We start from the raw sequence: 16,802 nt of genomic DNA, 5'->3' as shown, positions 1-16,802 counted from the left end.
CCAAACTCCACCCTTGCCTGGACTCACCCTCACCCTTCAGCGGCTCTGAACCCCATGAGAAGAGTCGGGAAGCAAAATAAACAAGCAAAGGCCCAGCAGAATTCTGTGCTTCTTGGTGAAGAAAGAGGGGAGTCCTTGAATGGTGGAAAGGAGACAGAGGGACCCCCAAATCCACATGGGGTGCTGGGACCCCAAAATCCAGTGGAAGGCACATCAGGCACAAATTACAGAGAGGTGCTCAGTGGAATTCTTGCCACAAATCCCAGCCATTGGAGATGGAGGAGCTCCTGAATTTAAAAGTATCCCCAAAGCCAAGAGGAAACCAAATTATGGGTTTGGTCTTCAAGGGTCCCCCAGTTCCAGAGGAACTGGAAAAGTACATGGGCACCCCCTCATCTCCCAGGGCAGGGATGGGGGATCCTGAGGCAGTATCAGGGCAGAGACAGAACATTGATTGGTTGGTGGGAAGGGCTCCTTGGCGTGGGAGGCTGAGATGGGCTCCCTGGTGGCTGGGGGTGGGGCCTAAGGCACAAGGCGGGCTGCGCTGAGTAGGCAGGCAGGCAACTCATCAGCCTGGGTACGGTGCAAGGAAGGTTCGGAGGCACTCCGCTCAATCTTGGGGAGTGACCGCTGCAGCAGCTCAATCGTGGCCAGGATCTGGGGGCAGGGGCAGGTGAGGAGGGGGTGTCCAGAGCCACATGGGCATCCAAACACCCCCAAACCCCAGTCTAAAGGGGAAACACACACTCACACACATTGTACACTTCGGAGCCTTGAACACACACAATTCACATTCGCTCCTCAGAGGCTCCCTCCCCAGGGTGTCCAGCCCTCCTCCTCAGCCCACCTGGGGAAAAAGGGGCCGCTCCTCCCGCTGGAACTTCAGGCAGTCAGACAGCAGGCGCCTCATGGCCTTGGGGCAATTGCTGGAGATTTTGCTGAGGTCCGGGGACAGATAGCCACGGCCCACCATAAAGATAATCTGGGAGAAGGGACAGGAATGGGGTGATCTGGGCTGGGAAGCCCAGGGAATTCTGGGTCTTGAGGGACCTCGGGGACTCCTTTTGGGAGAACTGGGGTATTCTGGATATTGGGGCCCAGAGGACTGTGGGTATCTGGTGGATCTAGAGATTCTGGGTCCCTGAGGACTTGGAAGGATTCTCTGCTTAACAGAACAGAAGGATTTAAGCTTGGGGGAATCAAAGATGGTTAAGTGTCTGGGGCCCAAAGGATTATGGGTCCACAGGTTTCTAGGGGGCTTAGGGGCCTGGAAAGAACTGAGCCTGGGGGAAACGTGAAGTTCTGGGTCTGCAAGGAGTTAAAGGCTGGTAGTCCTCAGGAACCTGTATTTCTGTAGTGGTCCAGGGCTGAGAGGACTATGGGTCCAAGTGGCCTGTAGGACAGTGAGTGCTCAAGACCCAAAGACTATTGGTACCTGGAGCCTAGAGGATCTTGGGTTTCTGAGGGTCTGGGAGATTCTAGTCTTTGAACCTGGAGAAATATGAGAGTCTGGGGCCTCGAGTATTGTGGATTCAAGGGCCCTAGAGCTTGACCGATACCCAAGGCCTCAGTGGTTGTGGGTATCTGTGGGGATTCCAGAAGCACAAAGGGATTGTTTCTGGGATAAATGGGATTCTGGGCTTTGAGGAGTTTGAGTACCCAGGTCAGAGGACTGTATGTGTCTAGGGGGACTTTTGGGGACGTGGGGGATTCTGGGTATAGGGGACTCAGGAGATTCTGGACTTTGAGGACCCAGAGAAGTGGATATGAGTGAAGGAAATAATTCTGGGTACAGAAGACCCAGAAGAGTCTGGGAGTCCTCAGCTCTGAAAATTTGGGGTTTCTGGGGGCAGAGCGGTGTTGGTGGTCTGTGCAAAGGAGATCTGAGGTTTGGAGACTAAGGGGATCCCTTGGCCTGGGATAAGGCAGGTAAGGTATGGGGCTCACCTGGTCTCGGCTGCCAATGTGGCTGTAAGGCAGTGAGCCGGTCATGAGCTCATAGAGCACAACCCCATAGGCGTAGACATCTGACTGGAAGCTGTAGGGGTTCGGGTCCTGCATACGGATCACCTCAGCTGCCTTCAGCAGACCAGACCGGGCAGAAGGAATGTGCAGGTCAGCAAGTGACTGACCTGCAGGCCCAGATCCCACCAGCCACACTGAGTATAACTCAGAGCCGCCCCCACGAGGTGAAGCATGAGTGGTCCAGACACCCACACCTGGTGCAGGAAACCCTGGCCCCACTCCACCTTCCACATCTTAGCCCAGCAGCCCATGTCCCTATACACCCCCAATCCAGCCTGGTCCAACTCACCATCCATAGCACAGAGCCCGAGGGTTGCTCCAAGGGCTGGGCCCCACTCCACCGCGTCTTTACTGTAGCCAGGCCGAAGTCCCCGATCTTCACCGTGAGCCCCTCGTGCAGGAAGATGTCCACCGGGGTTAAGGGCCACTACAGGGTCTCCCAAGAGCCATGCTTCTTGCCCTGACTAGGAGGCTCTCATCGACGCCTCCACACCAGTCATTGCCTCTAATCCTAACCGGAAGCCCCCCAGTGTCACACAAACTAGCTACAATCTTGACTTGGAGGGGAGCTCTAATTAATACTCCCTATACTTGGCTCCCCTGCGACTCCTGACTAGGAAGCTCCTCTCATGGCACCCACACTCACCATGCCTGTGACACTGACCAGGAACTCCCATAATGCCTTCCACCACTGTCACTCCTCAGACCCTGACCAGAGTCCCAAAGAATACCACCTGAACCAGCCACAACTCTGGCACGTGGCAAAGGAAAATGCAACAGGTGCCCCTCCCTGTTTGCCCCCCAGAAGGGCCCCCCAACAAAACCCATCCCTCTAAGTCCTCATCCTGTTTGGTGCCGTCTGCCCCAGCCCAGCCCCAGAGGGACAGGTAGATACTGTTAGACTTGAGATCTCGGTGGATGATGTTCTTGGCATGGAGGTAGCTGTAGGGGTACAAGCAGGTGTCAGACTGTCTAGGGGCTACCTCATCTCCCTACCCCCAGCCCCCTAGCCCCTTCCCTAGTCCCTGAGCCAGAACACTCACTCCATGCCCTGAGCAGTCTGGCGGGCCACATCAATGAGCTGGACCATGTCGAAGCGTGTGTCAGCCACATGCAGGTGGTGGTAGAGACTGGAGCCCTCACACCACTGTGTGATGATGGCAAATCCTGGCCGGGTCATGAAGCCCATGAACAGCAAGATGTTGACGTGACGTGTCTTCCTGCAGGTGGGGCAGGCGGTATCAGGGCAGGGAGGGCAAACAGCAACTTTCTGAGCCTTTGGAAGGGCGCTATTCACTGCTGCCTTCTGCCATCATTTCCACCCTGTCTTTTAGGAGGCTCAGGACCAGACTATGGCCAGATTCAGTGAATTTCTGAGATTTATTTACTGGGCTGAGCATTTATATCCTGAACTTCCTCATCCAAATCTCCCAACAAAAGCAGGAGGGAGGGATAACCCTTCACTCCCTACTGACCAGGAGCATCTTAATCATCCAACTTGCCACACCTCTAACCATGACCATGACTTGAGCCTGTGACCATTTGAGATAAGATGAAAAAGTGGAATGCCAACCTTCATCAGCAATATATCAACATAACATTGATAACTGCTGAGTAAAAACATCAGTGATGTGTGACTATGTCCTGTTAACCATGATAGGCTTAGAGGTAAAGAGTTTGGGGTTTGGACTAAAATTATGTTCTAATCCGAGCTTCCTCAGGTACTCACTGTGCAATCTCAGGGAGGACACTTAAGCTCTCTGTGCCTCATTTTCCTTAACTGAAAAACTGTGATTATTCTATGAGATACCTGGCACGGGCGTTGGGAGGACTACGTAATAACCTGTAAGGTGCTCTGAATGGCCAAACACAAGCAAGCACCCTAAAAACACCACTGTCCCTGCTGTTATTGCTACTGGGTACCTGGATCTACCTTAGAGAAACTCTGTCATGTACGAACAGCCACCCTCATTTAGAAGAAAACTTTCATTCCTTATAGAAGGATTACTACAGTTACAATGGTAACATACATGCAAAGAACATCAATGATGGTCCACAGTTTTGCACACATCAGAGTGGATAACAGCACATGAGTTCTTCATAGCAGTTAGGTTATGGTTTCAGTACAAACACAGTGCAAATTCACAGCCTGTTCAAATCACTGCCATTTGACAGAAAGGAGCAGAGACTGAAAACATCAACTCTGCAACATAATTGTGTCCATTTGTCAAGAGGGGAAAGCCCACACCAGCAACCCCAAGAGTGGTAGTAACTAGGGTGACAAAAGGGAGCACCAGGGCTTCTCGGTGTGAACGAATTAATATAGTAGGAATGATACATTAAGCAGAGCAATCACAATCATTAACCAAACAATGATTAAATTATGCTTATCATAGTTTTAATACTGTTCTTTAAAGAATAGTATTATTATAATTAATAACATGAATATAACACAGTAAACACATACTAATGGTGCAGAACAAGCAGAGGCCGCCAGGCTGCCAGGAGATGCAGTTAACTAACATTATGCTATTGATATCAGTACATACAGTAACACTGCAGTGATACTCATTTCACAAGAGGCAAGCAAAAAGAGTCACATTTTGGAGGCAGGGCCATTAATTAACATCAGTATTTACACAAACAGCCTCATCAGAGGTCCTTTAAACATACCCGTTTCCCAGAGGGGAAAGGCACTTCTCTGATAAAGAAACAACTTCTATTATGGTTATAACCCAACATAAACATGGGGGATGTGAGGAAGCAGCCCCAGCAGGGCCTTTCCCCAGAGAGGCACGGAGGCCGTGCCTGCCGCCCCCGCCCCATCCACACACACGAGCAGTCTCACCTGAGCACCTGCATCTCGTTCTTGAAGGCCTGGGCCTGCTCAGCTGTGGGTTGGGCCACCTTGAGCACCTTCACGGCCACATCACCATGCCACCGCCCGCGAAACACGGTGCCAAACGAGCCCGTCCCGATCCTCTTCAGCAACTGCACCTCACTGGGTGGCACCTCCCAGTAATAGCCCGAGTCCCGGTACCCCAAATTCTTCTGTGGGCCACATGGGCGGCATCTCAGGGGCCTGCCCACACCCCTCATCACTCAGCCTGTGGTGCCCCCACCAAAGGTGTCCCCTGGAGCTCACCACTTTCTTCTTGTCATCAGCCAACGACTTCCGTTCCCGCTGCTCTGATGGGGACTTGGAATGTGGGGACTTCCTTCCCGAGGACACACTGGCTGGGCTGGGGCTCCCCCGGGGGGCTCCATCACCACCACCTCTATTCCCAGCAGCTGCAGTTACAGAGAGGATGTGAGTGGAGCTGGGTGGGGTGGGGTTGGGGGCTCAGGGCACAGGCAGCGGGAGGCTCACCATCAGTGTTGAAATTCTGGCCAGTGAGCTGGAAGAAGAGGGCTGGGAGTCAGAGAGAGGACATGGAGGACAACAGGAATGGCCCTCCCCTCTGCCTCGTGCTCCCTGGTGACCGCCTGCCTCAACACCAACCTGGATGAGGCCGGAGTCCATGGGGGCTGTGGTGCTGACCATGTGGACATTGGGGGTGGATGTGGAGCGGATGCGCTGGAGGGGGGTGTTGGCCTGGGCAGGGAAGGAGAAGTGCTCGGGGTCGCGGTGCTGGGTGCAGGAGCTGGCAGGGGAAAGGCTGTGAAATCACTGTTGAGTGAATGACAGAACCAGTAGAATGCCCCCCCAACCCACTGCCCCTTCCTAGGTATGTGTTTAGCTCACACAGAGTAAATGTCCACTGTCATTACTATTATGCATTTGTTTAAGAAACACTGACTAACTGCCGGCTGTGTTCCAGATATCGTTCTAGACAGTGGAAATAAAACTGTGGACAAAACAAATAAAGATTCTACACACATGCTGATTTAAACTGTACTAAAATTTTTAAATTAAAAAAAAAAGAAATGAAAAACAAAGGTTCTCGCCCTCATGGGACTAACTGCAGTAGGGAGAGAGACAAATAAAAAACAAATAATATTTCATATATTCAATAGTGATAGAAGCAATAAAGCAAAAAATAAAGCAACATAAGAAGACAAGAAGTGTCCCTGATCATGTCAGGAAAGGCTTCTCTGAGCAAGCGACATTTGAGCAAAGACTTAAAGGAAGGACAGCAAGCCACACAGTTAGTAGGGGAGGAGCAATATGTAATATTGTATAACTATATGCAGTACTCAAATATAGTATGCATTATGTAATATACAATGTTATCTATATTAAAATGGCAATACTTTACATATACATATAATAATGTTAATGTTACATACATACATGTGTTATATATGATATATATTAAATATATTATAATGTTATAAAAATATTTCTTAATGTTTTCTTCACTATCCTGAAATGCAATTCATAGATAATTAATTCACATGTGCCCATAATTAAAAATAACATAATGCCTAACTTTACTACTTTATATATTACATAAAAATGTTTAATATTATACATTATACAAAAATATTATCAACATAACACATAATACAATAGCATAAATATCATATAGATATTGACATTATAAAATACATATACATATAAAATGCATATCATATAAACATGATATATTAGAGTGATAATATATTTCAATATTGAAATATATTATAGTATTATTATACTTAAAGGAGAAGTAAAAGTGAATTTATGAGAAAATAATATGTATTCCAAAGTAGAAAGGCTTGAGCATGGTTATCCTGGAAAAATTAACAAAGTAGTTAGATAATATATACATAGATATATATTATAATTAATAAGAAGAACTTATCCTGTGCTAGATCATGTTCTAAGCATTGGACCCACTTTAATTTATTTAATCCACACCAGAACCCTATGTGGTAAAAGTATCATTATCCTTTCCTTACAAATAAGAAAACTAAGGTCCAGCGAGACTAGGGAACTTGCCTGAGGCCCCACAGCTCCATACCCTTACTTACACTTGTAGGTGCTCACTAAATGTTCATTGAGTAGACAAAAGAATTAAGTATAGCTTGATCTCTACCGAGGCCTCCAGATCTTTTTCTTCTGACAGTAGCCCTTCAGCTAAGGCATCCCCTACCTGGGACTCTGAGGGGTGAGCGGCTCATTCAGGGGGCGGTTTGAGGGAACCTCGTGCTGTCTGGAGCTTCCGGACAAATCCTGGACACTGTGGTAGAACCTTGAGGGCATTTGGGGTATAAAGCAAGGGAACATGGGTCAGCTGTCTGTAAAAGCCTTGTGGCTGGGCCTCTGTCCTCCCCATCTCCCCACCCACCCCAGGCCAGGCTCACTGTCGGCGGTTGGTACTCATGTCGACACAGACTGTGGGGACCTTGGAGGAACAATGCTGGTGGAACTTGTATCCACAGGTTTGGCAGCGGAAGCCATGGAACAGAAACTTAAGGCAGAAGTCACAAAAGGCCAGGCTGAAGAACGTCTTCCGTACCTGTTGCCACAGAGTAGAGAAGGTTGAAGCCTGGTCACGGACTCTCCCGCCATGCCCACGGTCTGCCCCCACTCTCCACTCACAAAATTGTGCATGGTCAGGGGGACGTCTTCGAGGACCTCCACAATGAGCTCCTCGCCATCCAGGGGAGCAATGGCTGTGTCCCAGGCGGTGACTGTCTTTCGCCTGCAGAAGGCATGGAAGGGAGTGAGTGGGAGGGTGGCCAGGGGCCACAAGGAGGAAGGGAACCCACCAAAATTCCTTCCAAGCCTGCCATCCATGGAAGAATAGATGACATGTTGCATTTTTAGTATGGTAACTCTAGGAACCAGTACTATCCTTACCCCTATTTATGTATGGGGAAACTGAGGCAAAGAGGGATGAAATGACTTGCCCAGAGCCACAAGGGACTGTGAGTGGAAGGACAGTGTGAAGAGTCCATGTTCTTAGCTACAAGAGGAGGAGGAAATGAGACAGTGAAGAAACAACTAAATCTCAGAGGTGCTAAGCAAGCCCCTGACAAAGCAGCTGGTAAGGCACTGAAATAACAAATAAAAAGCAATGCGTGAAAAAAAAAAAAAAGCAATGTGTGAACTGAATACAAAAGTTAAGGAACTCTAAAACAGAGGAATAACTGGAAGGTCAGCAAGGCCCACACAGCAGACAGAGAATGAGGAGACGGAGGAAGGAGGGAGTTGACAAGTTGATAAAACAGTGAAAGAATGAAACAGATGAATTCCGGGAGCAGACGACGGAGCATGGTGAGGACTCACGATCTAAGAAGAAAATGAATCACTGACCTTACAGGCCAATAAACTAATGAAGCAATAAGACAAAAGCTGGATGGACTCATGGATTCACCAAATGAAGGGAAGACGAACAGAGACTGCACAGCAGAGTGGAGGAGTCGGATGACTCTGAGAAGGGGGTGGAAGGCTGGGCACCCAGTTGAGGGTGGGAGAGCCACACTTACCCCTTGATGAGCCGGTAAACCACACAGCAATCTTGATTGAGACCCCGCACCTTGAGGGCCTTGTCTAGAGAGTCATAGACACTCATGCCATCCCGGACAGTCACCTGTGTGTATGTGCACACATGTAAGGAGTCAGCACCCAGAGGGGTCCCCAGTGGACTCTCCCAGCCCTTGTCACATTTCTTATCCCAGATTTACAACTAGGTCCATGCCCACCCCCGGCCAGTTTTGCTCCCATCAGACTCACCACCGTGCGCTGCTTGTTGGGCAGGTACACTTTGACGGTGCCCACTGACCGGGAGGGCTCGGCCCCGTTAGCAGGGGGGCCCCGTGGTGGCTCCATGGAGCCTAGGACTTTGTCAAGATGGGCTAAGGTGGGGCTGGGTAGGTGCCATGGGGCTCCTAAAAGACAGAGGAAGAATTCAGAGGTCCTATAATGATAGTATGGAAGCAAAGCAGCAGAGGACAAAAAATTCAATCTTATTTCCACACCGCTCAAGGGATCCAGTTCCTCCTCTGCTCAGCCCCTCCAGTTGTTTGTCTCATGCTTAAGTGCCAAGGTCTCAGATTCACTGCACAGGGCGGGGTGGGGAGGGGTGGGGGTAGGACATAGTGAGAGGCAGCACACACTGTCCCGCAGGGCATAGGAGTACATAAGTCTCTGTGCTGGGGACTAATGGGGAAGTCAGCACACACTACACTGGGGCGTGTCAAGTACATAATGGACATGAACAGGCTGTCCTGGCCTTTGAATGGAGAAGGGGGTTACCAGATACTGTGGTGTGGGAGGAGTCAGACAGGGTGATGGGGAACTAACCGAGGATCATCAGACACTGCCCTTAGCTTGGGGAAAATGGAAATTGCACCAAACAGTATTTGTAAGGACATTGTGGGCATCCCAAAGCCCTGGACTGTAATGACAGTAGGTTCACAGGTACTGTGCTAGGTGCCTAATGGGAGTCACCAGACTGTGATAGGGAGTTCATAAAGGCTCAAAGACACTATGCTGAGGGGAGATGTAATAGTCATCACTAGAGACTGTAAGGAGTCTGTAAGGAGTCCCCTGGACTGCAAAGAGATCCAACCAGTCCATCCCAAAGGAGATCAGTCCTGAGTGTTCATTGGAAGGACTGATGTTGAAGCTGAAACTCCAATGCTTTGGCCACCTGATGCGAAGAGCTGACTCATTTGAAAAGACCCTGATGCTGGGAAAGATTTAAGGCAGACGGAGAAGGGGACGACAGAGGATGAGATGGTTGGATGGCATCACCGACTCAATGGACATGAGTTTGGGTAAACTCCAGAGTTGGTGATGGGAGGCCTGGCATGCTGCAGTCCATAGGGTCGCAGAGTCGGACACGACTGAGCGACTGAACTGAACTGAGAGACTGTAATGGGAGGAAGAGTGGATAACAGGTATCACCAGACATTGTAATGGGGGAAATGAGGGTTATGGAGAATCACCAGATGTGGCTGAGGTGAGATAAGCAGGGGTAAGGCGTAGATGAGGCAGAGGGCGCTCCAAAATTCTCCTTGACAGCTAATGAAAGGGTCGCAGACATATTACTAGTGATAATGGATGGAGGCTGGAGAGGGTTAAAGAGGAGGAATGTGAGAATCCTCAAACATTCTCCTATTGGGTTAGACATTGATCCAGAATAAGGAAAGCGAGGAATGAGCCGTGTCTTCACGCATTCCCCGTTGTTGGTAAGGAATGGGCATCAGATACCTTAAAGAGATTAAGAAGAACTCTACAAGACAGATACCACAACCCAAGCCACATTCGCCCCGGCTCCGCCCACCGAGGGCCTTCCAGCTTTGCGCAGGCGCGCTGCCACACGCGACGGGCGAAACCATCCCCCGCAGCCTTGCACCCATTCCAATCCGCCCCCCCGCCGTCGACAATGGTTTCGCCCCGGGTCAAACCATTCCTCCGGTTCCGGGTGGGGGGCGTCAGGGCCCAGGCGCAGTCATCCTGGAGCTGAGCTTTCGTTCCCGGCTCCCTACCCGTGCCCAACAGTAGCTCCAGAAACCTAACCCTACCGGGCCCGCCCTCACCTGTCACGCCGCTACAGCCACCGCCGCCTCCATCTTGGGCCTGTCTTCTTGTTTCCTTACAGAGTCCGCCTCCACCGCCCCTCGGACTTTGGCCATTGGCTCCGGAGGATTCAGTCCTCCATCCTTATTGGATTAGGTACACGCCTGTCAAGGCAGGGCCGGCGGAATGTGGGTCGTGTTCCGGATTAGGAGAGGCTGCCTGAAACGTCAGGGTCTAGGGCAAATTCGCTCGTCCGGATTCGCGCAGGCGCAGTCGGGAAAAGACCTGCGTGCCAAGGGTTTTAACCCCAATCTTGCCGCAATGGAATAAGGCAGGGCTTTTATTTTTTTTTTGGTCACTTGGGGCTGACTTTAGGGGTTCCCGAAAATGGGTGGGGGATCCTTAAGCGCTCTTTTTGCTCCAGTGACCCAGTGCCCTAAGTACCATTCCTGGGTCTCAGTTTTACCGTCTTTGAAATGGGTTGGAATCACACCAACCATCTGCAACGTTTTCCAATTGAGAGACTGTAGTCATAGCTTTTGATAACAGCGAGTCTCTAGTGTAGCCGGGGCTGGAGGTCTTACCCTAGCAGTGGCGGAGGCTTCCTTCCTTTAGGAATGGAGTTGATACGGGTTTTGAAAGACTAATCCTAGACGTGAAGGGGAGTTGTGGACCTGGAATGGTGCATAACGCTGGGAAGCGTGTGGAGGTATTGTAGGGTAAACACAAAGTTTTTAAAAGTCAAATAGTCTCTGGTGTTACAAATGAGACTTTCCATCTTCCCTTTTCTTGGTGTAGTTCCCTTAGAAAACTTTAAATTGTAAATTTTTTCTCCCTCCCTTCAAGATGTATGTAACTCCTTTTAATAAAAGCTAAATAGGCCTCCTGCCAGTTTTACAACTCAGGAATGTCGTTCTTGAGGACCTGGGAGCCATCTCTTTGAAATGTGAATGTCAGCGGAGATAGCGCCCTATCTTCTGGTCCCTAGGAATTTGACCTAGGCGGCTGGCTCCAAGTCGCTGTTTGTCAGAGAGATATGTGTTTTGTTTTTCCTTTGCCTAAAGGCAGATGGCTACACCAATAACCAGATAAATTTGAGATGAACTGTGTGTAGCAAATAGTGCTGTCAAGTTCTCTTGAAGGCAAGTTATCATGTCTTAAGAACATGTATGAAATGGGTTGTAACTGCCTGGGTATATAAAAGGATGAGGTTACTTTCTCCTAAATCACTTTAGTGAATTGTTTGTAATACACTTCACTGTCTGTTTTAATGCTTACTCGATAATAAAACCAGTTCATTCTTTTCTACCTTTGTGGAGAGAATTCATTGAGTTGGCACGAGATTTTATTTTTAATTATTCCCCAACATCATGAACATGGCCTGTTATGTTTGAAGTGACCATCTTCTCCCCTTGGTAGCATCAACATTCCTCTGCAGTGAAATGGGAACATCAGAGAAAGGGTATTATGTGAGGGGATCCCAACATGCTTCTACTTGTATTTATTTGAGGGCTTTCTCCGTCTGTAAGAAGAGAAAACAAATGTATGGCTTACTGGGCTGCCATATAACCTCCATTTCCCATCACCCCTCTTCTATTCAGATCTTCATTCAATGGCTAAAATTAAGACTGACAATACCATGCACTGATGAGAATGTGGAGCAACTGGAACTTTCATACGTTGCTTTTGGGAGTGTAAAATGTTACAGCACTTTGAAAACAGTTTGGCAGCTTCATATAAAGTCAAACATAGATACATCATGCAGTCCAGCAATTTCACTCCTAGGTATTTACTCTAAAAAAAGGAAAAAACAATGAAAACAAATATGTCCGATGGTGTGCTGGTATATGTTTACCAACCAGCTCTCCAGGGAAATAAAGCTCTAATTTGTAGCGATTGCCAACTATGGTATAAATACTCCCATCTTGGCTTATTTCAAACTGTGTACTAATATGACATCACAGAACCAGAGCTGAGAAGAGATTGGCAAAATTGACTGTGGTGAGCCAGCCACAGCATACTACTGCAATATGTTCACACACACAAAAAAACTTGTGCCCAAATGTTCATATTGGCTTTCTCTTAAAAAAAAAAAATTTGTATGTTTATTTGATTGTGCCAGGTCTTAGTTGCAGCACGTGAGTTCTTCTATCTTCGTTGTGGCAGGCGAGATCTTTAGGTGCAGCATTTGAACTCTCAGTTGCGGCATGTGGGAGCTAATTCCCCAACCAGGGATGGAACCCGGGCCCCCTGCATTGGGAGCGTAGTCTTTGCCACTGGACCATCAGGGAAATCCCACATTAGCTTTCTTCATGATAGCAAAAAACTGGAAACATCTCAGAAGTCCAACAACTTAAGAACTGACAAACACAACAATGGGATCATAGAATACTATTTACCAAATGAAAGAGACAAACTACTTCATATGTCTATGAAGCTCATAAACATAAGGGTGAGTGAAAGAAGCCACAGACAAAAGAGAAATGCTGTTATTATTCCATCTGTATGAAATTCTAAGCCAGGAAAAGTAATCTGTAGTTGTTGTCTTGGGGAAGAATGATTGGAATGAGCATGAAGGAGCTTTTGGAGGTGATTGGGCTGTTCAGTATGCATTTGTCAAAACTCATTGAAATCTGTACTGAAAATGGGCATGTTTATTTATGATATTGTAGTTTTATTTTTGGCTTCATCAGGTCTTAGTTGCTGCACACGGGAACTTTGAGACACACAGAGTCCCTAGTTGTGGCTTGCAGGCTCAGTGGTTGTGGCCATGTGGGCTTCGTTGACCCTCACATGTGGCGTCGTAGTTCCCTGACCAGGGACAGAACCCTCATCTCCTGCATTGGAAGAGGGATTCTTAACCACTGCACCACCAGGGAATTCCCTGCAAATGGGCATATTTATTGTATGTAAAATATACCTTGATTTTAAAAAATTCATGGCAAAAAAAAAATGGCTTCAAAAGTAATTCTAAACGTTTGATTTCTTATAAATTCTAATTGGTTAGAGGATTTAAAAAAAAAAATTCACTATTTTGAAATTGAATCCCTGGACCAGGCACCCCATTTCCCAGTGCAGGAGCCCTGGTGGCAACCTCAGCACCACATAGGGTCAGGAACAACTTCAGTTGGAGCTCAGTGAAGGGCTCCAAAATGCTTACCAGGAGAAAGAATAATTTCATGGATGGGAAGAGTGTATTTTAGATTTCAGTTCATCTAAATATTATTTAATTTGTTTAAAAACTTTAATTTCTAGGCAGTATTTGAACACAGATTTCTGACTCCGTTGCTCAACGTTTACAAAAAGATGAGCAAAATTCCAGGGTAAGCTCACTGCACAGGTGCTGTGTAGGGAGGAGGCGGGGAGGAGGCGAGGCTCACTCAAGGGTAATCCTTTCTCTCCAAAGAGTCATAGGCTCACTCAAAATCCATCCCAAACTAACACGATTTCAGTCATGTACCTCACATGTGACTGCATATACATTTTGCTGAGCGACAATTCAAAATTTGCTAAGTGTCCCAAAGCCCTGACTCAGCGTCCTCAACTGTTGGCTCTTCTGAAGGGAGTCACTTTGAGCCCAAGGCCTCCGACAGGCAGCGAGATCAACTAATGGCGATGGAGTGGAGGGCGGGCTTTGGGATGCCTGGGGCCATTGATAGGCCCTACCTCACCGCCAGCGTTTAAGAGTGAAAAGAGAGAGGCCATCCAGACCTAGGAGCCACTGACAGACCAGTAGTTAGGCATAGGAGGTGGGTTTTGGGCGGTCCCAGCCAATGGGAGGTGGTGCTGGACTGAGTCTTGCTACTAACCAGCAATTTAATGTTGCTTTTAAATGAGTGCCAATGCAATTGTAGTTGTTCCATCTACAGCAGAGTATGGAAATTTCCACTTCTGAATATTCCTTGAAGAGATTTTTTTAATGTACAACCTCGGGGTCAGAGGTGTGGGAAATTTACAAGTGAACCGAAATGCTACTTGTAACATTAATATTCCTTATTAAAATGTCCTACAAAATGCAATGGGTGGTAATTTTAATTTGCTATCTCTGTGAACCAAATTGATGGAAACCACACTATTAAACCAACAGACAGGGTTCTTAAATTTTTTTAAAGTTCCTTATATTATACATATACTTCTGTGTTTTTGTAAAATCAAACGTGCAGTTTTATATATTTTCAATTTCTAAACCCAAGGATCAGATGAGTTTTAAAAAAGATAAATTATTTCTCAATAAAGCTGGGTAAAAAAATAAACCAAATAACAGCCTTGTAATTTAAGTTTACTCTGATAAGGAAATCCTTTGGTGGGTATGTTTATTTCTCAGAAATAAAGCAAAATTCAAATATGAAAATACTCAATAGTTGAGCAAAGGGATCAATATAAATCTACAAACTGATCAGTGGAGCCATCTTTGAGATGCTATAACAGTGACAAACACCTCTGACCCTCCATGGTAGCTCCCTCCGTAGGGACTGCAATTCAATATGGTCAGCAATTATTTTTTTATTTTAATCAATTAATTAAACAAACAAAAAGCAATTTCCCCAAAGGAAGTGGTCCTGAAATGTCTGCTTTTGGTTTTGATCAGAAATGCATTTGGTAAAAAAATTCTCAAGGTTAGCATATTTATTCCAAACACATGTACGCTGATCCACAGGCCCATCAAGGGTGAAAAAAAAAAGTTTAATATCTGTAGGTTTACCTCACAGTTATTTAATAAATTTTTATTCAATTTGTAAAACCATTGTAAATTAGATTTCAGATAAATATGCTCCAAATAAATTTTCATTATTTCTGCATAAATGACCAACATGTGGTCTTTGCTATATCATTATTGACATATGTATTATATTTAGTCATTTGTATATATAAAAGGGGATGGCTTCCCTGGTGTCTCAGACTAAAGAATCCACCTGCAATGCAGGAGACTTGGGTTCGATCCCTGGGTGGGGAAGATGCCCTGGAGAAGGGAAAGGCTACCCATTCCAGTACTCTTTCCTGGGAAATCCTGTGGATCAAGGAGCCTGGCGGGCTACAATCCATAGGATCGCAAAACGTCAGATATGACTGAAACCATTTAGCACACACATGTATATAAAAATTCCTCATAGTTTTTGTGCTACCCATATAAATGTTGTGTCACATCATGTGGTATGAGAAAATCAATTCTGAAGTTACCCAGAATGCCTTAGGAGTTGACCTTTTGTCTAATTGGAGTGTGTGAGTATCTCCATGTCCTGGTATGTAATAGCGTGACCTTGGATGAATTATTTCCTTTCTCTATGTCTCGGTTTCCTTATCTTTAATATATTTTTAAAAAGTACTTCCGTGATAGAGTTGTTGTAAAATTCTGTGAACTAATCTATATCAAACTATATCAAGTTCCTGGTGCATACTGGCTGTGCAGTAATTGTTAGCTACTCCTATTATCACTATCATCACCGCCAATATTAATAAAATATCAAAGCAAAGATCTTTGTCCCTTGGCAGAACTTGATGTATGATCCAAGTTCAAGGATTCTCACAGGATTACAATAGATTAAATATCTCCAAGAATCCAGTACGAAGGCTAGTTTCATTTCAGAAGGCTCATTCCCAGCACTGACGTGTTTTAGCAATCCTGGTGGCCTGCAGTTACCCTGCTTAGCCAGTGCTATGGCCTTCAAAAGCTCTGCTCCTTTCTTTCCCTTTCCTTTCCTTTTCCCAGATACCCTATAAAATTTTCTGTTATCCTAATTTTCTTGGAGTTTTCATCAAAATAAGTATCAGATTTTGTTAAATATTTTTTTGCATATATTTAGATGATTATGGTTTTCTTTTCTACTTTGTCATTATGGTAATTGTGAATCACATTAATTGCTTTTCAAGTGTTAAACCAATTCTCCATTCCTGGGATAAATCCCACTTGGCCACAAGGTAATACGATTTTAACATATTATGGAATTCTATTTGCCAAAATTTTGTTTACAAATTTTGTGTCTATATCACTGAGGGATATTAGTGTGTAGTTTTCTTTTCTGGTAATGGCATTGTCTGATTTTAATACGAGGATAATGCTGACCTTATAGGATGAGTTGGGAGGTATTGTCACCTCTTCAATTTTTTGGAAGATTTTGTGTAAAATCGTTATTTCCTCTTTAATATTTAGTCGATTCACCAGTAAAGTCATGGCGTGGAGATTTTCGTTTTTCTATAGAAACATTTTAAACTACAGTTTCGATTTCTTTAAGGCTACTCAGGTTATCTTCTGGAGTGAGCCTTGGTAGTTTATGTCTTTCAAGGAATTAACCCATTTCATCCATGTTGTCAAAGTTATTGCCAT

At 46.2% G+C, this 16,802-nt stretch overlaps 1 protein-coding gene across 3 annotated transcripts; it reads right to left on the bottom strand.

Annotated features, from left to right (window-relative positions):
- Nucleotides 1–91: 91 nt before the first annotated feature.
- Nucleotides 92–10,657, bottom strand: ARAF (A-Raf proto-oncogene, serine/threonine kinase). Of its 3 annotated transcripts, XM_005899357.3 has the most exons (16): nucleotides 10,501–10,657; nucleotides 8,690–8,844; nucleotides 8,443–8,546; nucleotides 7,553–7,655; nucleotides 7,315–7,469; nucleotides 7,104–7,202; nucleotides 5,528–5,669; nucleotides 5,396–5,423; nucleotides 5,171–5,316; nucleotides 4,874–5,076; nucleotides 3,069–3,245; nucleotides 2,919–2,967; nucleotides 2,315–2,431; nucleotides 1,948–2,079; nucleotides 848–982; nucleotides 92–657 (listed from the first exon to the last, which is right to left on the bottom strand). In XM_005899357.3, exons 2-16 carry the CDS (start codon nucleotides 8,783–8,785, stop codon nucleotides 523–525), a joined length of 1,821 nt encoding a protein of 606 aa, XP_005899419.1. In that variant the 5' UTR covers nucleotides 8,786–8,844; nucleotides 10,501–10,657; the 3' UTR covers nucleotides 92–522. The 3 variants fall into 3 exon arrangements, with proteins under 3 accessions (XP_005899419.1, XP_070222483.1, XP_070222485.1); XM_070366382.1 differs by lacking the exons at nucleotides 92–657; nucleotides 848–982; nucleotides 1,948–2,079; nucleotides 2,315–2,431 and having other exon boundaries at nucleotides 2,712–2,967; nucleotides 5,528–5,684; XM_070366384.1 differs by lacking the exons at nucleotides 92–657; nucleotides 848–982; nucleotides 1,948–2,079; nucleotides 2,315–2,431; nucleotides 10,501–10,657 and adding an exon at nucleotides 8,935–9,019 and having other exon boundaries at nucleotides 2,712–2,967; nucleotides 5,528–5,684.
- Between the last annotated feature and the right edge of the window lie 6,145 nt (nucleotides 10,658–16,802).

This window comes from Bos mutus, chromosome X (genome assembly GCF_027580195.1).
Source record: "Bos mutus isolate GX-2022 chromosome X, NWIPB_WYAK_1.1, whole genome shotgun sequence".
NCBI classification, from domain to species: domain Eukaryota; kingdom Metazoa; phylum Chordata; class Mammalia; order Artiodactyla; family Bovidae; genus Bos; species Bos mutus.
Note: the sequence above shows the minus strand (reverse complement) of the source record. Positions and strands in the feature narration are given on the sequence as shown.

What these genes read in the sequence shown, in the direction of transcription:
- ARAF (XM_005899357.3), bottom strand. Translation starts at nt 8,785, where the DNA reads ATGGAGCCACCACGGGGCCCCCCTGCTAACGGGGCCGAGCCCTCCCGG. An exon ending in ATGAGTACCAACCGCCGACA is followed by an intron (nt 7,203 to 7,314) that starts GTGAGCCTGGCC and finishes AATGCCCTCAAG; the next exon opens with GTTCTACCACAGTGTCCAGG. An exon ending in CAGACTGCTCAGGGCATGGA is followed by an intron (nt 2,968 to 3,068) that starts GTGAGTGTTCTG and finishes GTACCCCTACAG; the next exon opens with CTACCTCCATGCCAAGAACA.